Source organism: Bicyclus anynana, chromosome 25, assembly GCF_947172395.1.
Source record: "Bicyclus anynana chromosome 25, ilBicAnyn1.1, whole genome shotgun sequence".
In the NCBI taxonomy this organism is placed as follows: domain Eukaryota; kingdom Metazoa; phylum Arthropoda; class Insecta; order Lepidoptera; family Nymphalidae; genus Bicyclus; species Bicyclus anynana.
Window position 1 is genome coordinate 9,516,257 of NC_069107.1, and position 12,603 is coordinate 9,528,859.

General features: G+C 39.9%; 1 protein-coding gene across 3 annotated transcripts in view; it reads right to left on the minus strand.

The window, feature by feature from the left end:
• LOC112053965 (solute carrier family 12 member 9) overlaps positions 1–12,603 on the minus strand; it is a 45,356-nt gene that overhangs the window by 23,855 nt on the left and 8,898 nt on the right. For all 3 annotated transcript variants that reach the window (XM_052889227.1, XM_052889226.1, XM_052889228.1), the window contains 8 exons: positions 11,852–11,974; positions 10,480–10,614; positions 9,779–9,913; positions 8,458–8,660; positions 7,454–7,658; positions 6,629–6,808; positions 5,208–5,297; positions 4,023–4,138 (listed from right to left, as the gene is read on the minus strand). In XM_052889227.1, coding sequence (XP_052745187.1) covers positions 4,023–4,138; positions 5,208–5,297; positions 6,629–6,808; positions 7,454–7,658; positions 8,458–8,660; positions 9,779–9,913; positions 10,480–10,614; positions 11,852–11,974 — 1,187 coding nt within the window. The remainder of the gene's footprint in view (positions 1–4,022; positions 4,139–5,207; positions 5,298–6,628; positions 6,809–7,453; positions 7,659–8,457; positions 8,661–9,778; positions 9,914–10,479; positions 10,615–11,851; positions 11,975–12,603) is intronic.

Consider the following 12,603-nt stretch of genomic DNA (forward strand, 5'->3'; position numbering starts at 1 on the left):
TTTCAGTCGCCATCTCGTAAGTCTTGAGTTCGGTTCCTTAAGGTTCATAACCCACTGCAAAGGTTTATGATCAGTTACTATCTTGAATTTTCTACCGAAAAGATAAGGTCGAAAGTATTTCGTTGCCCATACTATTGCTAATAATTCTTTTTCTATAGTGCTGTAATTTATTTCGCTATCATTCAACGTACGTGAAGCGTACGATATAGGTTTGTCGGAACCAATTGTCCCTTGTGAGAGTATTGCACCTATTGCAAAATTCGATGCGTCTGTAGTCAGAATAAAGTCCTTGTCAAAGTCTGGGTATTTAAGGATGGGATCATTAGTAAGTAGAGTTTTACACTTTTCAAAACTATTAACGTAATTAGAATCAAAAGTAATTTTAGTTCCTTTTTTAAGACACTTTGTCATTGGTTTGGTGATTCGAGCAAAATCAGGTATGAATTTTCGATAATACCCTAAGAGTCCTAGGAACTGTTTTATTTCCTTGGGGGTCTTAGGCATAGGATACTTTTGAATAGCAGCAATTTTATCTGGGTTAGGTTTTATACCTTCACTACTTATAATATGTCCTAAATAAGCCGTCTCGAGTTTTAAGAACTCAGACTTGTCTAATTGAATTTTAAAGTTAGACTCTCGCAATCTTTGGAATACCTTTTCCAGGTTAACCATGTGCTCCTGGAGACTTGTACTGAAGACAATTATGTCGTCCAAGTATACCAGACAAATAACGTTTTGAAGTCCTCTAAGAACATTATCCATAACGCGTTGGAAAGTAGAGGGGGAATTCTTCAATCCCATTGGCATTCTTAAGAACTCAAATTTTCCATTTTCGACTTGGAAGCCTGATTTTGGGATATCTGAAGGATTCAATTCTACTTGGTAAAATCCAGATGCAAGGTCAAGGGTGGTAAAGTACTGACATTTGCCTAACTTGTCTAGAACGTCTGTAATATTGGGAATGGGATATTTGTCGTCGATTGTCTTTTCGTTAAGCTTTCGAAAGTCAACGACCAGACGCCATTTCTTTTTTCCAGATGCGTCAACCTTTTTTGGTACAACCCAAATTGGTGAGCTCCAAGCTGACTCAGAAGGTCTTATAATACCCTGTTCTAACATCTTACTAATCTGACTTCGAACTTCATCACGATGTACAAAAGGATATCGATAACTCTTAGTGTGAATAGGAATTTCGTCGGTTGTTCTAATGCTATGTTTTATCTTATTCGTGAATGTTAACGCTTCACCTTCAACATAAAATACGTCTTCATACTTTGAGCAAAGAGTTGTTAAATTAGCTTTTTCCTCTTCATTCAAATGGTTCATTCGTATTCGCGATATGATATTTTTAGCACGCGGCGATAAGTATTCAGTACGAGCACACTCAACATTGAATACGGTTGCTTGCGTAGCTTGATCTAATGAAAATATAATGTCGTTCTTAGTTGGATTCACGACTTCAACGATACCACGACAGTTCTCAACTGTAGCGAGGCATTCGCTTATTATACAGTTACAGACAATCTGTTCTTCAATTAATACATCACCGTCGGGTGCATTAATTGGTAACCTAACTAATTTAGAACTTTCAGCAGGAATTATATCTTCATAGAGATTTAAATTCCGAGAATTATACATTTGTATTGGATTAACTGCGAACTTAGTAATTAAGCTTAGTTCTTTAAGATCTAATTTAGCTTCCCATTTTGTAAGTAAATCCATACTTATTAAACCGTCAAAATGATCGTGAAATTTATACACGAATAACTTCATAGTGTCATTATCATTAACTTCTGGAAAACATGGTAAAATTATGGAAAAATCATTTTTAGTTGTAGCGTGAACATTTGTAACTTCAAACGGATCGTAATTTAGTGGAACATTATAAAAATAATTTTCAACTGCCTCGGGGCTGATAAAAGACTGATTGGCCCCTGTATCTATAAGAAAATTCAAAGGTGGATCGGAAATTCGTATATAAGGTAATTGTCTATGAGTCTGCAAATTAAGTTCTATTTTAATTTGCTGGGTTTCGAAACTCCCTGAAAATCCTGATCGTTGGACGTCTGCGGTTGTTCGTCAGTAATCTGGGCATTGCAATCGTTGGTCATGTCATGAGGGGTGTTGTAGTCATAAGGATATTGGTCATACTGCTGGTAGTTATAGTAATCTACGTCATTGTTAGAGTCATAGTAATATTCGTCACAGTCGGGATAGTAATTGTAATAGTCATCATAATTCGAACATTCATTCAGATTGACATCTCTAGATTTAAAATAATTAGTAGGTGGTGGATTACCTTGTCTCGCCCAATTCCAGCCGGACGGTGGCAATGGTCTGCTAGCGAAGCGGCTGACACCGCTCATTGGCGTAGAGGTATTGTGTTTTGGCGGCAATTTGAACACTGCGCTACGCTGGTTGTTGCCAGGCAGCGGCGCGCTGAACATTTGCTGCGTACGTGTCATAGGTGACCTAAACTGGCTAAATTGTGGGGGTGCATGATAACCCTGTTGCTGCGGTCTAGACGGACCGGGCATGTTAAAGTTCATAGGTTTATTAAAATGTGGTAAGGGGTTATTACTGAACGGAATATTGAAATTACGGATAGGCTGATGATTGTAATTTAATGGTGCTTGCGGTGAAAATTTCCTATCTGGCATATGGCTACTTCTACTTTGCAAATATATCGTATTAGTTTCCTCGTGGACAAACTCGAGAGCTTTTTCGATCGTATCAGGGCGCATGCATCTAATGCGTGAGCCCAGCGGATCCTTTAGACCTCTTAGGTAGGCCTGAAGGGTGAGCTTTTTATACAAATCTCTCTTAGCTTCTATGGTAGTTTGCAATGTGTCGTGTAAAGATACATATGTCATTATCGTACTAAAAAGGTTTTGGCAGGATTCGTAAAATTCCTGAGGTGTTTTAGAACCCTGACTGAGTAGAGATAAATCATTATATAACGCTATTTCATTTCTTTGATCACTAAAGTTATTAATAAGCGCTTTGCGAATACCTGCCCAATCGGTAGGTATCCCGTTCGTATTAATCAGTCGAGCGGCCGGACCCGATATCTTATTAAGAATACCGTTAATTAATCCTAAATTATTTAATTCGAGCCCGCTGCCATACTGCACGACGAGCTGGTCGCATAATTTAATAAATCTAGTTAGAGTATTCGGGTTCCCGTCAAAGTCCGGGACTAAGCGGAGAGCTTTATATATATTCTCTAAGTCGGACATATTATTATCTATTTTACGCCTAGAGTCCTGGTCTTTAAGCCTACTACTAACGCTAGGTTTTGGTTCTTTCCTTGAGTGGAAAATTTTGAATAATAATTTAATCTACTAAAAAAAAATACTATTACTACTTAGGTGTTTAATAAAGGATGTAGGACACTGGAAAATTCAGCGTACTTACGTGAACATTCTTTCTTGCTGACTCGATTCTGTTTCTGGAATCCTCACTGCGTGGCTACACGTTCGATCTCGGTGAAACTTGAAAGTCTATCGAGGTGAAAAGACGATGCGAAGTTGGCACTATTTCTCACGACTCGACCCGAGATTCTACCGTAACTGCGCCATTTACGTTCGCCGATGCAGGAGTGTCCAGAAGAAAGAGTTCTTGGTTCTTAAAATGAATTTATTAATATAAAAATTACAAACTAATTAAACTAACGACGTCTTCGAGCGTAAGTGAAGAAGTGTGGTAAATTTCCATGTCACTATGCACCCGTGCGATTTGCCGAATCAGCGTTCCAGTTACGTACACGTGTTGAATAAGGCCGCGAGTCCAATGCGGGCGGAGCGACGAGCGAAGCGGCATGTAACACGAAAGTGTAACCGCATAAAAATTTCGGCGTGAAAGAGAACACACAAACAAACTTAAAGTAAGTTTGTTTATTTGTGTTTTTAGTTTATTAATAGATAGAGATAACGTTTTAGGTAATTAGGTGGTGTATCTACCATTTACGTTTTATCCGTTAATTACAGGACACCCTGTATATAGGTTATGGTCACACTGACCTGTGCTATAGCGTTGAGTGATCCCGCCATGATGCCGATCTGCACCAACAACCACGACGCTATGACAGCCAGCACCGGGTTACCAGAATGGGACACCATTGGACGGAGTAGGAAACCTTGAAAAAATTGCGTAACAAGGTATATTTCTATATTTATAAAATATCTGACATAATAGGGTACAATAAACAATATTAATTCCCCATGGTACATGGAACAATTGTAAGAAATATATCGAAATTAATTAATAAAAGTTAAGGATTTCTTATAAAACTTAATTTAATAATTTAAAAATCATGTATTTTTTCAAATTTTCCAACAGTCAAAAATGATGTCGTCCAATGTTACTTGATGTACTAAACGCCAAACTAATTGTTAACTAATATTTTCGTTTGTGAAGGATTTGTTATAGTGACGTCATGAAACAGTTGAAATATAAACCATCATGGCCGACAGGCATTTTGGCTCGTATTGTCTCAAAAACATATTTAAAACCTAAAATTTTCATGTAATAACGAGTCAAAAAAATATGAAAAATATTTTTTTAATCTAGTAGAACGATAATGAACTATTTAAGATCTTTTAAAAAGTGGCAAGTTTCTAGCCTATGATTTAAGCTATTAAATAGTACTGCTATTATAGCGCGCTATACGAACGTGGACTATGACGTCACAAATATAAAAAGACACTTTTCTGTTCCCTGTAGACCTAAAAATGAAAAAATGAAAATGAATTTTATTCGTTTTATAAACATTACATTACATAGTAGGGCTGAGACCTTCTTTTAAGTGAAAACCTGTGTCAGAAGGTCTCGCTCTCGCTAGTAATTAATATATTATTATACGTTATAAGGAAAAAAACACATCAAAAGAAAATGAATTGAAAATGGAGTACATAAGTGTGTGTGAGTGCGTGCGTGCGAGTAGTTGTGTGTGAGAGAGTGTGTGTGTGTGTGTGTGTGTGTATGTGTTTGCGTGTGTGTGTGTGAATGTGTGGCATTCCTTCCCCTTGTTTTAAACCTAAGATTATATATCTCGAGTTGAGAGAAAACAGATTTCCACCAATAATAGCGGTCGACTCCAACTATTTCTTTATCTCTTTCTTTACATTTGGAACGATTGTATAACGGTATCTTACCTAAATTAAAACTATTATTACGAAATTACATAATAAAAACTACTAACTTACCAAAAATATTGTCCTTAGCTAATGCTTCCAACACACGTGAAGCACCGATCAAGTTGGACAAACCAGCTGAAAACGTAGCTGTCAACATACCTGAAAAACTCAGACGAATGAGCCTTTTTCCTCTAAAAATTAAGGTAAGTACTAGTGGATATGACCTCTGCCTTCAATATGGAGGGCGTAGGTTCGAATCCGGTCCGTGGCATGCACTTCCAACATTTCAGTTGTGTGCAGAAATTAAATATCACGTGTCTCAAACTGTGAAGGAAAACCATCGTGAGGAAACCTGCATACCAGAGAGTTTTCTTAATTCTCTGCGTGTGTGAAGTCTGCCAATCCGCATTGGGCCAGCGTGGTGGACTAAGCCCTAACCCCTCTCATTCTGAGAGGAGACTCGTGCTCAACAGTGAGCCGAATATGGGTTGCTAATGATGAAGGTAGGTACAAATCGACATATGCCTGTGAAATTATAGTAAGCGACACTTTTATCGTAAGTATAAATTTTAGTACGAGCAACTTTTGTCATAGTCCAGTTACGTAGGTCCACTTTTGAGAAAGAGGTAAGCCGCCGAATCCAACCAACTCAGATGGACCAAATCCAAAATTCTTGAGTGCCGGAAAACGAAAGTCTTGGAACAGTGAGTGTTGCCAGTGATGACCTACGGATCTGAGACTTGGTCGCTAACTATGGACCTCATAAGAAGACTAAGAGTCATTAGGTGGGCGATGGAGCGAGCTATGCTTGGAGTATCTCTGCGTGATCGAATCAGGAATGAGGAGATCCGCAGACGAACCTAAGTCACTGACATAGCTCAACGAGTCGCGAAACTGAAGTGGCAATGGGCGGGCCACATAGTTCGAAGAGCCGATGGACGTTGGGGTCCCAAGGTGCTGGAATGGCGACCCTGCACCGGAAAGCGCAGTGTTGGTCGCTGCGTCGTTCCTCTCAGGTTGAGATCGTTGTGTTTGGAGGTCCATCCAAGAGGCCTATGTCCAACAATGGACGTCCATCGGCTGTTAATGATGATGAACTTTTATCAGACACATTAAAACCCCACTAAAAATAACCCATACGGCAGATGTAACGCAATTACCCAATGACGCCTAAACCGATTTGCATAATTCATTTTTTCTTTGCAAGGGTATACTCCAGAGGTGGTCCCATTGTCATGTCAGAATATGATGCTGGGATCCTGGACAAATCGAGGGAAACTTTTAAACATCATGTCTGTGGTCGTGGCTAGTTACCACCCTACCGACAAAGACTTACTAAGCGATTTAGCGTTCCAGTGTAGAAACCAAAAGGAATGTGGATCATCCTACTCCTAACCCGCTTCTTATATTGCATCATCACTTATCATCAGATGAGATTGTAGTCAAGGGCTAACTTGAAAATATAAAAGCTCGTGACACTCAACACTTACCTACAGCTATGAAAGGCGGCCAAACGTTAATGGGAAGCAAATACACATAGTTATTCTGCAACAGTTCGCGCGAGCACGTCGCAGCCGTCAAAACTACCAATGCTGCATACGACAGCGCTGTGAACAGCAATGCTGCCAACGTTCCCAGAGGAATGCTGCGGGAGGGGCTTTTGAGTTCACCTGAAAGATGAAAAAAAATATTCAAAACCCTTAATAACCAAAGCGAAAATATAACCAGTCACCTGAGGCTGAGTTTGTTGTGAGCTCTTCTCGGACGAAGGCGCGTTTGGAACCCTCGCAACTTTTTTTTTTTTGGATAGTTACCACCCTACGACAAAAACGTAACGTCAAGCGATGTAGAACACAAAAAGGGTGTGGATTTTCATCATCTTCTAACAAGTTAGCCCGCTTCCATTTTAGATTCCATCATCACTTACCACCAGATGAGATTGTAGTCAAGGGCTAACTTGTAAAGAATGAAAAAGTGTGTTGGGAAGTCGACACAAGACTCCTATGTCCAGCAATGGATGTCCATGGGCGTATAAAGTATGATGATTAATAAATACATAACTCAACGAGTTGCGAATCTGAAATGACAATGGGCGGGGCACATAGTTCGCACAGCCGATGGACGTTGAGGTCCCAAAGTGCTGGAATGGCGACCCCACACTAGTAAGCGCAGTGTTGGCCGACCCCCCACCAGGTGGACTGACGACATCAAGCGAGTCGCAGGGAATCGCTGGATGCAGGCTGCTCAGTATCGTGATGTTTGGAAGTCCCACCAAAAGGCCTATGTCCTGCTGTGATGATGATGAAGGTACTTACCGCTCATATTAGCTCCAGCCATGACCCCAGTGACCCCAGTGAAGAGCACCCCAAACACAGAGGCAAAGTCCACCATCTCCCCACCAGTGGTGGTATAGTCTCCAGCGTAATCTGAGTACAGGTTCTGTTTCAAGGTCACCGCACTCAGACCAGTATATGAGAAGTTAGTTGCGTTCACCAGATGGTTAGTGTCGGGCTTGTCTATCTGCAATGAAATGTATTTGACAATCGTAACAATATTGATTGACAATCGTAAGTATGATGTTGGAAATGGATACGGAATATGCATTTGATTCGAATTAAGGCTAGGTATTTTTCTTTGTACTGGACTATGATATACAGGAATAACAATAAGTAGTATCGAGAAAATGAACAATTACAATGACGATCACGGTACAACAACCGATACTATGGACCATCCAGCAGTCGAGGGTCCGTTTCTTACAGTCCAGAGCTGTCTCCTACCTGACCTTTTTGTCTTTGGATCGCCGAGCCAGGAGACTCATTGGCACAGATTCACCGCTTTTGACAAAACTCCAAACTGGCAACTTTCCTCGGCGGAAAGTTGCCAGTTTATCAGTGTTTTATAGGATATATTTTGGAGTGTGCTCAGGAGCTATTCGACGTCATACCACCTTTGCTTTTTCACCATCGCACCGCAAGACTTCGGGTGGGTTTTCATCCCTATGTAGTAGATGTCCCTAGGACCCGTACAAACCGCTTTGCGTCTTCTTTTCTCATACGCACGGCTAAGGTTTGAAATACCCTTCCCAAGTCTGTGTTTCCTGAATCTTATAACTTGGGTATCTTCAAAACAAGAGTGAATAGGCACCTTCTAGGCAAGCGAGTCCCACCTTAGACTGTATCTACACTTACCATCAGGTTAGATCATGGTCAAACGCGAGCCTATTTGCATTTTAAAAAAGACCAGAGCTTTTTGCTTCCTATCCAGGCTAACTCCTACATGTCCTGGCGGTCTCCTAGCTTTTCGGGCTGACTCCTACCTGTCCTGGGGCGGTGATGAAGAAGCTCAGCAGCGCACTGAACAGGCACACGACGGTGGTGACCCAGATGGCGAGGCTGGTGCGCGCGAACAGCGAGGCGCCCGCCAGAGACACGCTCAGGCCGGCCGCGTTCAGCGCCGAGCGGTACAGGAATCGGTACCACGGACCGTCCGGCAGCCCGGGGCTGTCTCCCACCAGGTAACCTGTAGGTAGCTACTAATTTAAGCGTAAGCGTAACTTAAGCTCCCATATCTTGGGTGCCAGAGATACAGATAGAACAGACAACGCGAACAAACAAGAAGATGGGAATGACTTCCACCTAAGTCTGGTGCTTTGCTGGACCAGAGTTGCAGCCTGGAAGCGGTTGGAGGAGGCCCATGACACTCCAAACATATGGAACATACTGTAAACGTTTAGGCACAAAGTAATGTATAATGCTTGTCTGGATTAAAGGGCTATTTTATTTTTTATTTAAGCGAATTTTATTTAAACGAAAGTTCGGGAAACTCCGCGACATATTTTCATCCTCAGTTCTAAATTCTTTAGTGCCTAAAGAGTCACATTGTCTTTAAACAGTGCGTGCTGCCAGTTGTTATACGGATCCGAGACTTGGTCGCTAACTCTAGGACAGTGGGCGATGGAGCGACGAGAGAGCTATGTTTGGATTTGCTCTGAGTGGTCGAATCAGAAATGAAGCACCAAAATTGTAAACCAAACTTGAAGAGGCAATGGGCAGGATATACATAGCTCAAAGTGCCTATAGACGTTGTTCCAAGGTGCTTGAGAGGCGATCCCGCGAAAACGCTGTGTTACTTGACCGGGCGGTCGATACTGCTACCTATTCGATCCATCAAGTTGTTTACAGGGAGCTGGGTGCAAGCTGCTTAAGACCGTGGTGTTTGGTCCGTACAAGAGGTGGATGGCCAGCAGTTGATGTCCATCGGCTGATAATGATGATGAATATATAAAAATCTCGTGTCACGTTCGATCGAACTCGTCAGAAACTTAATTTACTGAAATTTGCTTTTGAGAAATGAAAAACCACACAGCTTGAATTACAAATTTCAACGGATACATGCACACAGTTCGATGAAGACAATCGAGACGTAAGAAGCCAAAAATGTTAGAATGGCAGTCCCAGATCTTCCACTAGTAAAAGCGGCATTAAAAATTAATTATTCCATTTCGTATACTTCATTTTGTCACTGCCAGAATTACGATTACACAATGCCTGAATGATGGTTTTCTCAATGGCTGAATATGAATGAGGATCATCAGAAACTCTGCCTAAGTTACTGACAAACAAACTGTAGTTTCTTACCATTAGGTCCAAAGTTTTCCACCATAGCTTCAGTACACGCAGAGATACAGAGAGCGCTGGAGACGACGTTCGCAAAGAAGAACAGTGTTCCTATCGCTCCACCGAACTCTGGGCCAAGTGTTCTACTTATCATGACTGAGAATTTATTAACGAAATTAATCAATTAATGGGGATGATGACTAGGTGTGAATATATTGATTTTTATGATACATTCGGGTAAATAAGGTCAATGTTAACTAATTTACAGATAAAAAGCAAAGATTGTCTGGATATTTGCAAAATAAATAAGATTATAATATTTCAAAATCTATTAATTTTTTAATTATAATCCCTGTAGCTCCGAAAGTAATGATCGCAGATACCCTGTTGCTTTTACAAAATTGCTTTGCTATTAGTATACTCTTAATTTATATACAATTTAAAAAACTGTCATCATGCCTATTAATTATCATATATTATTTAAGCAATATCATACAATTAACTAGAAATATGCATGTCAAATATTACGAGTATGTTTTCCTTATTGGTATTTTCATAATTTCAACAATACTTTGATGAAAATGATGATGATGAATAACAGGAAAACGTTCGAAAGAAAAGAAAACGTAGATCGAAAACTATCCTTTGGCGATTGTGACGTCAAGGAACGCGTTCCATGTGGAAATACTGATGATGATAAGGTTATTTATCAAAAAGGATACAGTAAACGCCTCCCCCCTCCACCGCCCCGTTGGTGGATATGGCGCAAATGGACATGACAGTGAAGCCCACTATTAAATACGCGAGTCCAAATTGACCCAGAGTCACCAAGAGTCCTGCGTTCCCCACTAGGTAACCTGAAAATTAAATGACAACCATTTTTAATAGTTATTGCTAGAAAATTGTTCTAAGTACATCTTTAAAATGTCATAAATTTTTGCCAATTTGGATTACAGGAATAGCTTGAATAAGTCCATAATCTATACTAATATAGGAAATAAGAGGAAAGATTTGATTGTTTGTTTGTATGTTTTGAATGAGCTCTGGAACTAATGAACCGATTTGAAAAATTCTTTCACTTTTGGGAAGTTACACTATCCCCGAGTGCTATAAGCTATATATAACCCCATATTCCTACAGGAACGGGAACCACGCGGCGTCTGCTTGTCTTTAAATAACATGGTAAATCACTCAATATTGTGCGCACCGGACCTATATAAAAATAATAATGTTTGGTTTTGTTTAATAGGTTTGTAGATTAATATATAGTATAACATTGAAGCTTGCACACTAAAAGGCACGCTCTGTAGAGCTTTTGCCTCAGAAGTGAAGTAGAGCTAATAAGCTTCACATAATTTTAAGTAAATTTAGTTTTAATTAAGTTTTATTATTACGTATTATTCAACGAAAAAAGGGCAAATTTTTTTAAATAAGAATTTTAGGTCAGATTCCAAAAAAAATACGGTATGACATCGATCGGAATCCCCTTAACGCGAGCTGAACTCGCACTTCTCATTTTTTTTATTTATGTAGGATGTAGTATAAATACTGACATATTAATAGAAAAATGTTGAATGTGTACGTGCAAGTGGAATGACATAATAGGAGAGGAAGGCCAAAGAAGAGATGAGATGGCTGGAGTGTGTGAAAGAGGACATGTGTGTAAAGGATGATGAGTTGATGAGTAATAGTTCAGACCAATTATTGTATAGGACCTGCCTCGCTAGACATTATTTTTCTGTCAAAGTATATGATCAACGATCTAATGCGATTATAAAAACTGTATCTATAGTATCAATGTTAAATAGTTGTAATCGTGTTCGACGGTTAAAGAGCTCCGTAAAAATACATTTTTGTGTAATTGAATTGTGTAAAAAACGGGCAAAAACTTCTAGTTTAGTTTATGATATATACCAAATCTAAGCTCGTTTTCTTCAGAAAATGACAGACAATTTTGTTCGTGACTATGAGTGCGATACAGGTCCTTCTATTATTGGTCTGAGAGTAATAGAGACGAAAGGAAAAGATTGACATATTTTTGCGACCCCACTTAAGTGGGATAAGGGAAAGGAGATGATGGTAGTGTAAACTCACCCATTCGTATAAAGACCAGAGCACTGAACATAGACAGCACCACGGGACAGAAGACGCCGGCGAAGGTTCCCACCTTCTTGATGCCGGGCCGTTCCGACCGGAACTCGCCGAACTCCACATAGCCTGCAGCAATGAAATGAAATAATTATGGACTAACGAAGTACTTAGTTGAGAAGCAGACCGCGTATCACCTGACGAGGAGCGAATAAATCATCATAACAGCTGATGGACGTCCACTGAAGAACATAAGCCTTTAGTAGAGACTTCCAAACATCGGCAAAATTTCATTCGAAATGGCACGAAGGAGCTTGGTAGATTAGGTGCTCGTAGTACGGTGTCAATTGATTACGATATACTCAAGCATTTCCGCGAATTCGCGCGCCTTCTCGCGCAATTGACACCTTCGTTTCATTTCATTTCGCGTCAGTGTAAACTGACCCTAATATTTATGGAATTGATCAGTGGAATATTTATTTTGGAAGAGGATTTTGCGACGGGTTTTTGAAATAAAATCCTGCCATCTCTATTTGTTTGAGGGCGATAAACTCAAAACTAATTTACTTCTAATGGTTTTCACTATTGAGCCAAGTGTTTTATGAGGAAATTCTAGATATGTACTCGTTATTAAAAGGTATACAAGTTTTTAAAATTTAAATTAAATGGGCTAGGCAGGGAAAACAACACGAGCGGAGAGGGGCTGAAGATTGTTAATCGATTTTCAAGGAATTCCTTAACCCTACACACATTGGTCA